We start from the raw sequence: 16,891 nt of genomic DNA on the forward strand, positions 1-16,891 counted from the left end.
AGAATAGGCAAATCCATAGAGAGAAAAGCAGGTTGGTGTTTGCTGGGGGTTGGGGAGCACAAAATGAAGAGTGAATGCTTAATGGGCATTTTCTTTTGGGGTGATGAAAATGTCATGCACCTTAATGGAGGTAGTGTTCGCACAGCATTTGTGAACATACCCAGTGCCACTGAACTGCACACTTTCAAATGCTTAGGGAATTCCCTGGTGGTCCAGTGGGTCGGACTCAGCGCTTTCACTGCTGGGGCCCGGGTTTGATCCCTGGTCGGGGAACTAAGATCCCACAAACCGTGCAGCACAGCCAAAAAAACCAAAACAAAACAAACAAAAAAAGCTTAATTTTATGTTATGTGGATTTCATCTCAATTAAAAAAAAAGAGAGAGAGTTGGCTATGAAATAATCTACATATCATGAGAGCAGCTGAAAAGAAAGGACAGAGACAGGAGATAATCCTATAAATGAGCTACAAAACCCAAAAAGACACTAGAAGTAAATTTAAGATTCTCAGGAGAAATGATTAATGACATTCCACTTAGTTATACTTATTTTATGCAAAAATCTGCCAAACATTTCTTCTATTAAAAACTTACCCACACTCACTAACATACAACTAACGTATAACTAAAAGCAATCCAGAGAGGATTGCTAAAATCCTCCAGAGAGGATTCAGTATAACTAAAATCCTCCAGAGAGGATTCTGGGTCTTAACCCACTCTGCCTGTCATGGAAGTGAAGAAAATCATTTAACCCCTCTAAGCCTCAGTTTCTTTAACTATAAAATGAGATGAGGGCTTCCCTGGTGGCGCCGTGGTTGAGAGTCTGCCTGCCAATGCAGGGGACACGGGTTCGTGCCCTGGTCGGGAAGATCCCACATGCCGCGGAGCAGCTGGGCCCGTGAGCCATGGCTGTTGAGCCTGCGCGTCCAGAGCCTGTGCTCCACAACGGGAGAGGCCGCAACAGCGAGAGGCCCGCGTACCGCAAAAAAAAAAAAAAAAAAAAAGAGATGAGACACTACTAATGTAAACAATAGTAAACAATAATAGCCAAACACAAAAGTAACATGTATGAGCATTCCCAGTATGCCAGGCAGTGTTGTTTTCCATGTTAAATTAACATTTCAGTGTTAATGTTAAGGATTAACATGTTTACTACTCACACAACCCTGTGAAACAGGTACTATTATTATCCCCACTTTAAAGGTAAGGAAACTGAGACACGGAGAGGATTAAGTAGAAGAGCCATGCAGTCTGGCTCCACAGCTCATGTTCTTAATGACCATGCTACACTTGATCTCTAAGACCTTTTTCAGGTCTAAAATTCTGGGTCCGTGTACATTTAAGGCAACTCAAGGACATTATTAAACCCTTCTGCTTCAGCCACCACTTAGCAATTAACATTCTTGAAATATGCTAAGAGCTTTGCTCTGAATGACATCTAACTTCACCAGATGTGCGATCCCGGCAGACCTCTGATGAAGGATCATAATGGAAAGAAATGGCTCATTTGTATCTGGTTATCTGTGTGAGATACTGCCAAGTGCCAAAGAGCCCAGAGGAGATTTACATGTCACTCAAAATTCTTCTGAAGCCAGGCCTAACAATTCTTTTTCAAGGAAGGGAACAGAATAGGCACTAGTCTGGGTGAGTGCCTATTAAACCATTCAAGGAAACAGATAATTTCACATATTCCAATGAGGAGTAATTCCAGGCAGATGATCAGGTGTGTTTCTAGATCAGTGGTCAACAAACTTTCTCAGTCAACGGCCAGATTGTAAATATTTTAGGCTTTGCAAGCCACATCATCTCCATCGCATATACTTCTTTGTTTTCACCTTCAAATTGTTTACAAATGTAAAAATCGTTCTTAGCTCCCAGGCCATATAAAAACATGTGGGGACTGTAATTTGATTATCCCTGTACTAGATCGCTGAATGAGTCACCTTTTAAAACATGTTACTGTACATTTTGAGAGTTTTCAGCTGCTACAACAATCATCAGACTATCCTTTATTAAAACTATAAAAGTTCTACTAAAATAATCCACTTGACAGGATAACTGTTAATGAAGCGAACAACATTATACATATATACTTATTCATTTCAGTGTTTACTGAACATCTTATACTTACAGGGTGTCAGGCAATTGCTATCATCATTATAAAGGTATACAACCCAATATACTATAAAGTATATAACCCAGTTAAGATTCCAAGTGAAGTAAAAACTGCAAAGGTGCCATAAAAAAGGTTAAAAAGAAAAGCTACAGGAGTTCCAATATGGTAAAGATTCCATCTAGTAGAAGCAGGAACATCAAAGGCTGCAGCAGGGGTAGCAATATTTGGGACAGATTAAGAAGCATAGAAGGCTGAATGGCAGTGAAGGAAAGTCCCACACAGACTGAACACCTTTAGCCAAAGCATGACAGTAGGAAAACATAAGCTGTATCCAGAGAAGATTAAATAGTGGTCCAATTTGTTCAGCTCCAATGATGTCAAAATTACTTGGAACCCTGGAGGGGGAAATAGTGGGAGATATAGTTATATAACTAAGTTGAGAGGGCCAGAGCACAGAAAGCCTCAAATGTCATACTAAAAAGGGAGACAACCTACATGCTTATTGGACTCATGAAAGGTTTCTGACAGTGTAGGACAATGATCAGAGCTGCATTTAATGGAGGTTACTTTGGTAATGACAAATATGACAAATTAGGGGAAGCAGAATGTCCAGACAACCGTTAGGAGGCTATTCTAAAAATCCACACATACTAGAGGTAATGAGAGCTCAAACTCTGAAGAAAAAAAGAGAGAGATAGATAAAAGAAGTAAAGATAAAAGCAGAGATATAACCAAAAGTACTATACCACTGACTGAATTTAGGTTGATGGAGAAAAGGAAATTAGATCAGAGATTTGGACACATCTAGCAGACAAGAAGTTATTCCATACAACCTTTAAGCAAAGGAATAAAAAAAATGAAAGTATGCTTTAGGAAGATTAATCAGGCAGTGGTGAATAAGACGAAGTGTATACAAAGAAACCAGAGCCATAGGCCTACCAGAAAACTACTGCAGTAATGCAGCCTTATAGGGTGCCAGGCTGAGCTTGGATCATGGCAATGGATATGGAAAAGTAGCCATATATATGAGTGATTTCAAAGGACTCAAAAGGGTCTAGTAGCTGAATAAATCGAGTGGATAAAAGAAATCAATCAAAACTAACTGCAAAATTTGAGGCCTGGATAAATGGAAAAATAGTTAATAAAAATGTAAAAAACTGGAAGGGAAAGCAAACCTGGAGAGAAAAATGAAGACATCCATATATATATATAAGTATAACAGGGGGTTTCCCTGCTGGTGCAGTGGTTAAGAATCCACCTGCCAATGCATGGGACACAGGTTTGAGCCCTGGTCCGGGAAGATCCCACATGCCGCGGAGCAACTAAGCCCGTGCACCACAACTACTGAGCCTGTGCTCTACAGCCCACAAGCCACAAATACTGAAGCCCATGTGCCTAGGGCCTGTACTCCACAACAACAGAAGCCACCGCAATGAGAAGCCCGCACACCGCAACGAAGGGTAGCCCCCACTCAGTAACAAAGACCCAATGCAGCCAAAAATAAATAAATTTATTTTTTAAAAAGTATAATAATTTGCAAATGGCAGATGTCTATGCAGAAGTGGTCAGAAACTATTTAAACACAGATGAACTAGAAGTTTGAATAAAGAGCTATACAACTGATGACAAACAAGTAGTATATGTCAGAATTTTAAATGATCTGCTACAGCAACATTCATTCACTCAGTCCACAAATATCTACTGAATTATTACTACATGCCAGGCACAGTGCTAAGTATTACGGATAATTCAGTGGCAAAGACAGACACTGTCTCTGCCCTTACACAGTGTACAGTCTAGTAAGAAAGAGAGATGAGCAAATGGGTAATCAGAATATAACTGGTTAAGGACAGTGACAAGACAAATGAAAGGCAAGGTGCTATGAGAACAGATAGAGGGGTATCCAAACTGGATTTAGGGGGTATGTCACAGAAAATGTTCAATGGAAAGGAGATCTAAGCTCTAAAACTGAGATGCATAAATTTTAGCTTAAAGTGTTATGGGTTGGGTGCTTCAAAATCAGGAATCAAATCACAATAAGACCTTACAAGTCATTAATTACTCTGAAATGATCTGAATAAAGGAGGGACATGACGAGAATTTTAGGAAGATAAATCTTGCTACAATAATGGCAAGAACCAGGAAAGAAGCAGATGTTTAGCAGACACCTTAAGTAGTGATTTTAAAAAGTGACTCAAAAAAAGAGGGAGGTGTTCGGGATGGCTCCTTGTTCTGACTTGAGAAAGTGGATGGACAGCAGTACCATTCACTGAACTAAGGAACACAATAAGGAGGTTTTCTTAGAGGGGGAAGGAACTGAGCTCAGTTTGGCAATTGTGGAGTATGTGTCTCTGAAACATCCAAGCAATCTGACTCAAGTCTAGATATATGGAAGCGCTGACTGGCGAGGTAGACTTGGGAGAGATCTGAATGATCCAGAGATAATGTGTTAATGAGAAGACAAACGGCCCAAGTGGAAGCCTGAAGACAATAGCTTAAGGGCCCCAGAAAAAGCTTGCCCTAGTGGGACTGATAGTGGACTATACATGTTACTCTTTAAACCGTAAGTGAGCTCTGCAAATAGTCCTTCTTCTACTTATTTAGGTAGAGTAAGAAATCATAATGGACAAGGAAAAAAACCAATGGCTCATTCTACAACTTGAGCACCTTTTCAGATGCAATGAGTATACTTTTAAAAAATATAGTATTTATTTGTACAACTCCTCCTAAAATGGCTACCTGATGAATCAAAGGACAGCCTGTGTTCCTATGTGTGTATGTTCATTTGGACATTAACACACTTTTAAGAGTCAGGCAAGTTTAAACCAAGAAAAAATGTGCACATGTCTCTGTCAAGCACCTTCGAGCCTCGGACACCCACTGCCCCTGGGCTCTGACAAAGCCCAGATGCTGAGCTGTTAAGGAGGGAAAGCAAGACCTCTTCTACCTCAGCTGAATACGTACATTCCCCCAGATCTAGTCTGAGATTTGAGACAGCAGATGTTTTCTTCTCCTTCAAAACAGTAAGAAGCAATGAAAATAAGAACAGTGTTATTAAGCAAAGGTATACAGATCCTGAAACTAAAATCAATTCTTTTTTTTAATTCAGGTCAACAGGGGTGAAGAGGTTCTTGTTCACACTTCAATGTTTTAAACTACCCTCAAAAAATAATCACAATCGGGCTTCCCTGGTGGCGCAGTGGTTGAGAGTCCGCCTGCCGATGCAGGGGACACGGGTTCATGCCCCGGTCCGGGAAGATCCCACATGCCGCAGAGCGGCTGGGCCCATGAGCCATGGCCGCTGAGCCTGTGCATCCGGAGCCTGTGCTCCGCAACGGGAGAGGCCACAACAGTGAGAGGCCCGTGTACTACAAAAAAAAAATAATAATAATCACAATCATAGTCACACACTCCAAGTATGAAGTGCATTAAATGTCATCAATGCAACTCCATAACAAGAGGACTGAAAGTGATCCTGCTAAAGTAGTCATCCTTTCAGAGAAAAGTATACTGACAGGAACCATGTGATCTTAGTGGATTCATTCACTCCAAAAAAATATCTTCTAAGCAAAGTCTACACTAAATCCTGGGACCAAAAAAGTAAGATACCACCTCAGCCCTAAAGGAGCTTATGCCCTAACAGGAAGAAGGATGCATACGCAGTTACTGTAACTGTGAGAGAAGTGAGAAGGAAGAAAAGGCAACAGTGGTACCATGTTAACTAGGTAAAAAAAAGAGAAAAGAAAAGAAGAAGAAGAAAAGATTCCCAGCTTTCTAGAGGAACAATTTAAACCAAAACTGACTCACAGAGGGGAAAGGAAAAAAAGTCAAGAATGCCCTAATTACAAATCTAAGAAAGAGTAGTAAAGACAAGTTTTCAAAATTTAAACAAAATTTCCAACTCTCTGAATCCCCTAGTGAGGATGAGTATGGAGCTCTGTTTCTGTTTACTTTCTAAGAATCTAAAACATCTACATGAAGAACCATGCTTGGCTTTGAATTTTCCAGTATTAAAATTCTGAAAAGCTCAAAAATTGTGCTAAGGAGACAAGATCCTCCAAATTCATAACAGGAAATGTGGCATTTTCCCAGATTATTCTCTGGCTTCAATGAAGAAAGAGAATGGGGACCACAGGATTTATAAATATGAATTACAGGATGAGATGATTTTCCAAACATCTGTCAGAAGCTAATTTGATCCAAGAGAAAAAGAAAAAAGAAGACTCAGAGGGAAGCCAAATAGAGTGACTAATATGTGGAACTTCTGTGGACTTTTGTGGGTTGATGGCCTCATGGGCATTGCATGTCCACTCTACAATAATAAATACCCAAAGTCTGTACAATAATGCACTTTATACCATTCAAAGCACTTTCCCATGTACTCTCTCATTTGATTCTCATAACGCACATAGTGGATATCTCTGGTTAAATGTAAAGATAGTGACGTGGTACCTTGACATGCTATGTGAAGTACGAAAGAATGTAGAGATACCACGTAGCACAGTTGTTAAAAGAAAAAGCCTTTGAATAAATCAGACCTGGTTTCAAATCATGGTTCTGCTACTTACTAAGTAATCTTGGGATTAGTACTTGAACTTTTTCTTCTAGGATACTGTACCTATAAAATGACAATAATTACCTCATGGAGTTGTTACACAGATTAAACAAAACATGTAAAGTAGATAGTAGAGTGTCTGACATATAGTAGGTACTCAGTAAATGAAAACTAGCAATGGTAGTTTTCAAAAGCTCCATACTCACCTGGAGTAATACTGTTATTAGGATATCACACCAGCTCAAATAATTCAGAAACAAAGTTTCACCCTGGATTTAAACTAAGCTCAGATACCTAGATGTTTTGTAACAAAGCAGGCAGTTACTAGAAACAGCCCCTTAGGATCTGTCTGGTCTGTTTCTTGTATTTTGTAACCTGGTTGGGGCAGGGTGGGGGGAGAGCTCTGGGAGGAAAACTGAGTAGAGCATGTACAGAATGAGCTATTTTTGTGATCTTCCAACTTCTACTTGATGACGTACTGAGAGACCTGGGTAGAAGTTATACCATATCCCTTTCTCTGTTAAAACATAGGCTGCTTGACATACTTAATCCCCACTTCTAAATGTTCTGCTTGAGTACCACGTGGGACGTGCTTTGGAAATAAGTTAGCATCCATGAATTTAACCAGCAAGAGGAAAATAGCCATCTTTTTAATTTCTCAGTTCTACAAAGTTAACAAAAATCTCAACTTTTCTAGGTTTCAGCGTCTTCATTCTGAAAACAAAAATACTAATACCTGACCACCTGAGTTGCTATAAGTTGAAGATACCTCTAACAGCATTTAATCACAATCACAGTCAAATAAAATGATGGAAGGAACCTCAAAAAGGAATTTAATGATGAAAATCATCTGCTCCTCGCTTTTACACAAGTGACATGGTGTAATGAAGAAAGTGCATGTCTGGAAAGACAGAGATATGTGTTCTGGTCCTGGTTCTGCCACCAAGTCATCCTGATATGCTGGCCATTCATTTATTCCCCAAATACTAACTGTTAGCCATTATAGGCCTGCTGCTGCTACTACTGCTAAAACTTCTAATAATAGCTGCTCTGCCTTCCCCACAGGTCGTTGTAAGAATGGAGTAAAATAATTTATAGGCAAATCCTTAAAGGCAAAAGAGCTATGAAAGTATGTAGTGATTTTTTATATTATATATATGATGTTATTATAGCTATGTCTAAGTTACCACTTAAAGCATGAAACTAACTTTCCAATGCCAAGTTCAAGAGGTCATGAGGCTCCCTGAGCCTCGGTTTCTTCATCCCTGAGATAAGGGTGTTGAGCTAGATAACTCTAATATTCCCTCTAGCAATTAATCAGCTGATAAGAATTTTCTTACTTTTGAAATGAGGAACCTAAAACTAACAGAGGTTAAGTGATTTGCTCAAGGAACACAGTACCAGAACAAAACTGGGATTAGAACTCAGGTTTTCTACTTTTCAAAAGTATCATGCCTTGAAAAATATAAGGAATTTTCATTTGTACAGGCTCTCAAAACAGACGCTGAAACTTGCTGTTGTCCCTAAATCTTCAATCTCAGCTGGATTATGTACTCGAGATGGTCAAATCATGTGGCTGCGTTTGTGAAAGTAATCACCAAATTGCTATTTTAATCTCCTGAGAGTGTCATTATTCCAAAAAGGTTTGATCCTTTTTATTTGGATTCTACTCCTGCTTTAATTTTTTTCCATTAAAAATGAGAAAGCACTGCCATCTACTGGACTCTGAAGACATTGCTTGCTATAGTTTTAAGTCTGAGAAGAATTCTTAACAATCTAAAGCTCTTTGTACTTTATCAATAACACCATAGAGTTATGACAGTATGAGTTACATAAAACTCCAGAAGTTGGGGCTAGGGATAAGGTAGGGTAGGAGAGAAAAATACCATCCCCCCGAGATTCTGAATCTCAATTATTGCTATGATAGTCCTAAATATAGCAGGCATTCACCTGCATTCATTAACAAAATGAGCACCTACTACATGCCAGGCACAGTTCAAGGGACACAACTACTGACAGTGGTAAGCATTAGAGATGTAATCCCTCTTATCATAGGGTTTAGAGTCTAGTGAGTAGTAGTTTCCATATATTATTGAACTCTACTCATGTGCCAGCCTTGTAATATACATTGTATCACCTTTAATATTCAAAACAATTTATGATGAGGTAGAAATTGTTATCTCCATTTACAGATGAAAAAACAAACTCAGAGATGATTCAATTTGCCCAAAATCTCTTTCATAGGTAAACAGTGGTGCCTGGAATTAAACTCACATCAATCTGACTCCAAAACCCATATTCTTAACCACTAGGAGTGTCCATTCACCCAGGTAGTTGTCAGCATCCTTCCAAAAAGAAGAATAGTTGCCGAAAGGAAATTCAGGCAAAAGCAAAAAAAAAAAAAAGTAAAGAAACCTAAATGCTAGAAACAGAGTATAGATTTTTTTGGGTTTTTTTTTGGCGGTACGCGGGCCTCTCACTGTTGTGGCCTCTCCCGTTGCGGAGCACAGGCTCCGGACGCGCAGGCCCAGCGGCCATGGCTCACGGGCCCAGCCGCTCCGCGGCACGTGGGATCCTCCCGGACCGGGTCACGAACCCACGTCCCCTGCATCGGCAGGCGGACTCCCAACCACTGCGCCACCAGGGAAGCCCATCTTTACATTTTTAACATGCACACTCGACCACAAGTTTTTCTAAGAAATTCTAAACTTGTTTACTGTCTCTATCCTCCTCCCGAACAACTCAACGACCTCAATGAGTCTTACTCTTTAAACAGCCTCCCTCACCTTATTACTGCTGTCTAGAGCAGTGCTCCTCAAACTCTCTGTGGGAAAGGGTTGGTTGCTTTTCCTCCAACCCACTGTGAGCTGATACTTTTATAAAATACAAAAAAGGCACAATAATGTCAAATTGCTATAAATGTTTAAAAACATTTACGTCAAGGCTTCCCTGGTGGTGCAGTGGTTAAGAATCCGCCTGCCAACGCAGGGGACACGGGTTTGAGACCTGGTCTGGGAAGATCCCACATGCCACGGAGCAACTAAGCCCGCGCACCACAACTACTGAGCCTGCGTTCTAGAGCCCGCGAGCCACAACTCCTGAGCCCAGGTGCCACATCTACTCAGCTTTTATGCTCATTTAGTGTTCATTTCGCCCAGAGGAGCACATCTTTCAGCCAACGCCCAAGGCTTCTGCCCACGTCTTTGCATTTCTATTCCATTTCTGTTCCAGAGATGTTTCTTATCTTGCTCTTTGCTTGTTTTAGCAAGGTATGCCTCTTTAAACTTCTCTGATTTCATCAATTGCTATTTTTTGTTTGGTTCAGCAGAGGGTCTCACAGTGTGCACTTATAATACCTTCTTGACTGGAAACCCTGCTTACGGCTTTCTTGAAAAAGAAAGAAAGAAAAAAAAACTTTTTAAGGAGATTCAACCTATATGTCAGGTGTTCATTTGAAAGCTCATACAGGGGGACTTCCCTGGTGGTGCAGTGGTTAAGAATCCACCTGCCAATGCAGGGGACACGGGTTCAAGCCCTGGTCTGGAGAGACTCCACATGCCATGGAGCAACTAAGCCCGTGTGCCACAACTACTGAGCCTGCGGTCTAGAGCTCACGAGCCACAACTACTGAGCCCAGGTGCCACATCTACTTAAGCCTGTGCTCCTAGAGCCCATGCTCTGCAACAAGAGAAGACACTGCAATGAGAAGCCTGCGCACCACAACGAAGAGTAGCGCCCACTCACCGCAACCAGAGAAAGCCCGCGCGCAGCAATGAGGACCCAATGCAGCCAAAAGTAAATTAATTAATTAATTTTTTTAAAAAAGCTAGTACAGGGCAAGATAAGCATGCCTTATAAATTTACAAAGCTTATTAACTGAAGGACTATAGAATAAAATGTACCACTTATTACAAAACATTTATTCAGTGAACATTTATTGATCATCTGGCCTTGAATCCCAGCTCTGCTACTTAGTAGTTGTGTAATCTTGGGAAAGTTACTTAAGTTCTCTGTGCCAGCATCCTCTTCTATAAAAGGACAACTGTAGGGTTTAAATGAGGTAAAATATATAAAGCACTTAGAATAATGCCTGGCACATAAGTGCTCACTAAACATCAGACATTATTATTATTGTTAGGGAGAAACACTTACTCTGCACTCCCATGCTTCCACATAGGAGAAAAACTTTCCACTCCATTTCCCAGGAAAGAAGGTTATAAAGAAAAAAAAAAAAAGTCTACTTTTTCTGTGTCCTTCACTCACTCCTCCCCAGAATAGGCAGGAGCTTGACTGCTGAGTTTGGGAGGCGAAACTGAACATGACCGCCTTAGTTCTTTCCAGGTTCCCTCCCATTCAGGAACAGCCTGTGTAAAGTACACATAAATTCTGCTTTTGTCTTGGAGGGTCAGGATCTGTCCCTGTAAGGGGAAGAACGCAGTTTTGCTTGTTTTGTTATTTGGTGGTATGGGGATTCATTTTGGGAGAAAGTACTATATACAAGCTCTTTCAGTTGCAGAATTTAAGCCACATTTCCCAATTAGTTTTATCAGTAATAACGCCAACATTCTGATCTCCATTTATCACCTGTCTTATTTCTAAACTTGTTCCAAATTCAGGAGAAGAAGAAAGGGTTATTTAGTTATTGACCTACCCGAAATCTCAACTACTATTAGTCTCTGGCTACAAAATTCTTAGGGACATTACATACAGTAAGAGATATAAAGCTCTTAAAACATTGTTTGATACATAATACATTCAACAGATGTTAACTATTAATATTATTACTATATGCCAGACCTTGTGCTAGATGGTGAGTTGGTTACCTGTTATAGGAGGAACTTAATCCTTCAACAGACTCAGGATGGCTAAACCCTATAAATGGGACATTACAAACAACAGCAGTGGCAGTTCCCACAATTCTCTCATTAAATAAAACATTTTTTCTAAGCAAATATCATGTCAAGGACTATGATAGGTACTAGGAATTCAAAATTACATATGGAAATCTGTCCGTAAGAAGCTTACAGACTAGAAAGGAATAAAGAGCTATAAAGTGGTAAAACCTATGTCAAAGGTGTACATAGGGTGCTGATATACTATAGGAACTTAGAAGATGAGGGCTTTAAAATAAAGAAAAAAAGCTTAATAGAGCTTAAACTGAGTTTTGATGAAGTCACCTAGAATAGCTTGCATTTTGCCCAACTGAATGGGCCTTTTTCAGTCTCATCTTTTTTGACCACCCTCTCCTTAAAAACCAAAAACCAAACCAAAACAAAAACCTCTCTTTCTTTAGCCTCTGAGATTCCACAAGAGACTTCACTCTCTTTTCCTCATCTATCTCTCACCATTCCTTCTCAGCCACCTTTTCCAAAGCCTCCTCCCATATTTGGCCTCTAAAAGTTGGAGACCCTCACAGGCCCCCTGCTATTAAGCCCCATTTTTCTCACTGTACAGCTTGTCACTGGTCTATCTTATCTGAACTCACGATTTCAATAACTATTTGCCATTATTATATCTCTATATTTAAATCTCTAACCTACTTCTCTCCTCTGAACTCCAGACTCATCTAATCCAAATGCCTACTTTACACATGGATATCTTGAAGGTATCTCAAAGCCCATATGATCAAATCTCAACTCACTCACGATCTGCCTCCAACAAAGCTGTCTTCCTCCAGTGTCCTTAGTTCTCTCAGTGCCTGGCACCTTCATCCATCTGGTTACTTCATCTAAGCCAGAAACCCGAAAGTCATCCTTTAACACCTTCTTTTTCCCTACACCCTAAATTCAAACCATCACCAAGTCCTACTGATTTTACCTCCTAAAACTTTCCTAAATCTACCTGCTATTCTACCATAAACCTGTTTCAAAGTATCAAACCTCTTACCCTCTGTACTGTAAGATCCTTCTTACTGTCTTCCCACATATATTCTTGCCTCTTCTACAATCAGTCCTTAAAGCAGCCAGAGTGAAATTATTAAAACACAAATCTAATTATATCTCTGCCATGCTAAAAATCCTTCAACACACGCTACTGCTCTTAGGATAAAACCCTTCAAAAGGTTCTGTGTTATGTGGTCCCTGTCTACCTCTCCAGCCTCCTCTGGTATCCTTCTCCCTTATCACCCAGACTTTCCTTCAGTCCCGAAAACTCACCACTTCCCCTAGCACTTCATAGCCTTCCAACATGTTACCCTCCTCTACCTGGAATGCTCTCTCTGTTCAGCCTCCATCCCTCCACATTGTTCATTTCTATTCATCCTCTGGATTGTAACCTTAAAAGTCAAGTCCCCGTAGAACTTTCTTGAGCTACTAGAGTAGGTAAGATCCTCATCACATGCTTTTATAGCACCCACCAACATTGTGTTTATATAGTTATCTATCAGGTTACCTTATCAGTGCTTGTCTCCCTCATACACTCCATGACAGCAGGGAAAAAAAATCTGTTTGCTCACCATTGTACCCTTAGCACTTAGAGCACAGTAGCTGATGTACAGCAGGTGCTCAGTAAATAGCTGTTGAATGAATGAAGCATTCTAGCAATAGCATTTCAGACAACCAAGAATTAGAAAACAACATGATCACTAAGAGGAAATAATGTAGAAAATTCACCTCATTGGTTTGTGGCTAGTATTAAGTAGGATAAAGAACATGAAGCACCTGGCATGGCACCACAGATAGCAGGTACTTGGTAAATACCTCTCCTTTCTCTAATCCCCTTTAGATACAGAGACAGCACAGACTATAATATAAATGACTACAATATAACTTGCCTCAGGTTTCTTAAATTTATTCAAAGTTGTAAAAGATTTCTGAAACAGTTAATAAAATTGTATTACACTTAATTAAAATTCATTATTCTTCCTTAACCTCTAAAGAATTATGTAGAAAACAGCTACATGAGATTTTCTCTTAGGAAAATTAATATAATCTGGATTTAGAAAAGATGTGTTGATGTGGTTACAAAATGAGTTTTCACTTTAAGCATTTACCCTAAGCCACACTAAACAACAAACTTATGATGATACTTAAAACATGATTCTATTTACACAGAGCTTTTACCTGATATATCAAAGCACACCTGCACTAAACAAAACTCACAGTGTTATGCAAATCCCCTTACCTTATGTTCAAATGGAGCACCATAATAGCCATCATTCAGCCCAAAAATTATTTCATTTTGGTTGCGGGCATGAATCTAAGAGAGGAGGAAAACACATTATTAGTTCATCTCATTCCAGTCAAGTTTTAATGTGATTAGAAAATGACAGGACCTACTTCAATGTTGAGAAATAGGTTGGCTACGTCTAACAAGCCAGCAGAAAACAAAACACTTATCATAAGACCAGGTGATCAATTTAGAGTTTCCTGCTTTAGTCAAAGTCCTCGCAAAATCATCACATGAGATCACAGGCACCATCATTCACACACATTTTTCACAAACACTTCTTGAGATTGTTACGGAAAGCGTATTCCTTAAGTATAGGGGATTCAGAGGCACACTATACATTCTCTGATCTCAAAGAAAACACAGCCCAGTTAGTCTATTAGAGTGCTTTAAAAAACGTGAAGCCCTAGAAAAAACATAAAAGATAAATATTATTTTCTAATTTCAAAAAGACAGTTTAAAGATAATATCCAATCCTCAAAGTCTTTAAAAGTCTACTAATTATTTTCTGTCTACTACTCTCTTTCAAATGCAACTGATTCGAGCTTCAGTCAGTGCCAACCTCGAATTAAACTTCACCTAAAAGGTGGGAGAATTAAAACTTTTAAGATTGAAGAACTAAGATTTTTTTTAAAACTCAAAATAGTATAAAGTCTATAAAAACAGATTCAGTTACTTGATCAGAAAGAATTGTGGCTAAAAAAATTTTAATTGCTTCTGCAGTGAAGGATTAATGTGAGGGTTCAAGTAGGGGATTACCAGAATAGAATATTTCATCTCTTCTCTCTAGCTAGAGATAGAAAGGTCAAAGCCAGCAGTAGAAGATTCCTGTGAACATTTATCTGACTTCCATACCTGCTACATCTATTACTAAAGCAAAATTAATCACATGCTCCCTGTTTACCTACATCATTTACTTAACTGAATACAATACCAAAAGATGGGCCTGCAATAATAAACATAATGAAAACTATAAACCAATTTCAAGAAGTGTTTCATTTTATGAGAGAAAAAGAGAAAGCACTACGAAATCAGTTTTAAGATTAGAAGAAACTCAAAATTTTACAAACATAGAATATTTTACACACATATACACCTCAGGAGAAAAAAGATTAAATAAAATCATATGCATCAAAATGTTAACAATGGTTGCAGCTGGGCAGAAAGAGTGCACATAAATTTTTATTCTCCTCTCTGTGCTTTTCAAAATTTTCCAAATTGTCCACAAAGTACACGGATCACTTTTAAAATCAGAAAAATACATGCCATTTAAAGAAAGGGTGGGGTGAGATCATGGGCAGGAGTGAATCTAACATAAAGGTAAAGTTTTCAAAGCATAAGCCTCATAAAGACGGGCATTAAATTAACTTGTTGAAAAGTATGACACAACATGTTTCTAGGACTTGAAAAGATACTGGGCTTAAAAAGAAAAAAAACTCAAGTGATCTGAGTTCTAATTCCAACCTTCTAGTGCTTCATAAGGAACTCTGACTTTATAGCCCTAGTGCCTAGCACTCTACTCAACATATAATCGCTAATCAATATTAATGGGCCATGCTTTAAATCCCTCATCAGCCAAAAGCAGAAACACTCCTTGTTCTGTTTTACAGTGGTGTCGTACAGATGAAATGAATCCAATTATCACTGGATAGGAAAGTACTTTTGGAAGTTAGACACAAACAATACTGGGAGAAAAAATCAGAATCAGTCAACCATAGAGCCCTTTGTTCCCGATTAATAAAGAAAATTAACAAAACAGGCTGCATGATACTCCATACTACTTACTATCCTTTACCATTAATTATAGATTACTGACCCCAAAACGTGTCAGAATCTTAATATGGAGACTACAGAATATAGAGCCTTTTAATTCAACCACAATCTTGTATTTTGATCCCTCTATGAAAAAAGGCACACTTTTTAAAGACAGATAATCAAAGTTGGTGAAATGAATAATAAATATAGTCTGAGCAATGGAACAAATAATAGCCTAAATCCATCAATCACTGTGTGACCTTTAACAACTTAATTTTTCTGAGCTTCTGTTTTCTCAGTTAAATACTGACAGGAAAATAATACTTGCTCACATGACCTTCAAAAGGCCCAAAGTCACTGGGTGCATGTAAAATGATTGTATGAATGTAAAAAGATACCCAAACACTAAGTGAGTATACAGTCGCTGTTGGTATTAATACAAAGTTCTAACCACTTAAACTAAGCACAAGAACTTCTGCCACCACAAGTGCCCCATATAAGCATTATCAACAAATTCTCCAAATTCCCACCTTGAATAGAGAGCTATTTTCAAACTCCTCTGCTTCTTTGTCATCAAAATTCAAGTCAAAACCAACTTTAGTTCATGACTTCTGGGGAAAACTTCCTGATTAACTCTCTTGTCTCTAAAGGCTATTCAGGAAATTGGCTTGTAGTTGTAGCTCCGGCTACTGTGGACAAGCTGTATCATCACTCTGTCCATTCAAATGACAGCAAAATACACATGACATGTACATGAAACACTTACCAAGACAGACCATAAAATAAATCTCAAAAAGGTTAAAAGGATTAAAATAATACGATTTTCTCTAAACACAACAGAATTAAAGTAGAAATCAACAAAAGGATATCTGAAAACTCCACAAATGTTTGAAAATTAAACAACATACCTCTCAATAACCCTTCGGTCAAGAAGAAATAAAAGAGAAATTAGGAAATATTTCAAATTGAACAAAAACGAAAATGCAGTATCAAAATTGTGGGTCACAGCTAAAGCAATGCTTAGAGGAAAATTTATTAAATGCTTACGTTAGAAAAGAGAAGTCTCAAATCAGTAATCCAGGAATCCTACTTTAAGAAACTAGCAAATTAGAACAAATTAAACCCAAAGCAGGCAAAAGGAAGAAAATAATAAGAGTAAAAGCAGAAACCAACGAGGGACTTTCCTGGTGCTTCAGTGGTCAAGACTGCGCTCCCAATGCAGAAGCCCCAGGTTTGATCCCTGGTCAGGTAATTAGATCCCACATGCTGCAACTAAGACCTGGCACAGCCAAATAAATAAT

General features: G+C 38.9%; 1 protein-coding gene across 1 annotated transcript in view; it reads right to left on the minus strand.

The window, feature by feature from the left end:
• UVRAG (UV radiation resistance associated) overlaps window positions 1–16,891 on the minus strand; it is a 324,547-nt gene that overhangs the window by 246,661 nt on the left and 60,995 nt on the right. The window contains exon 5 of the mRNA XM_065881900.1: window positions 13,791–13,865. Coding sequence (XP_065737972.1) covers window positions 13,791–13,865 — 75 coding nt within the window. The remainder of the gene's footprint in view (window positions 1–13,790; window positions 13,866–16,891) is intronic.

This window comes from Phocoena phocoena, chromosome 8, assembly GCF_963924675.1.
Source record: "Phocoena phocoena chromosome 8, mPhoPho1.1, whole genome shotgun sequence".
NCBI lineage: Eukaryota > Metazoa > Chordata > Mammalia > Artiodactyla > Phocoenidae > Phocoena > Phocoena phocoena.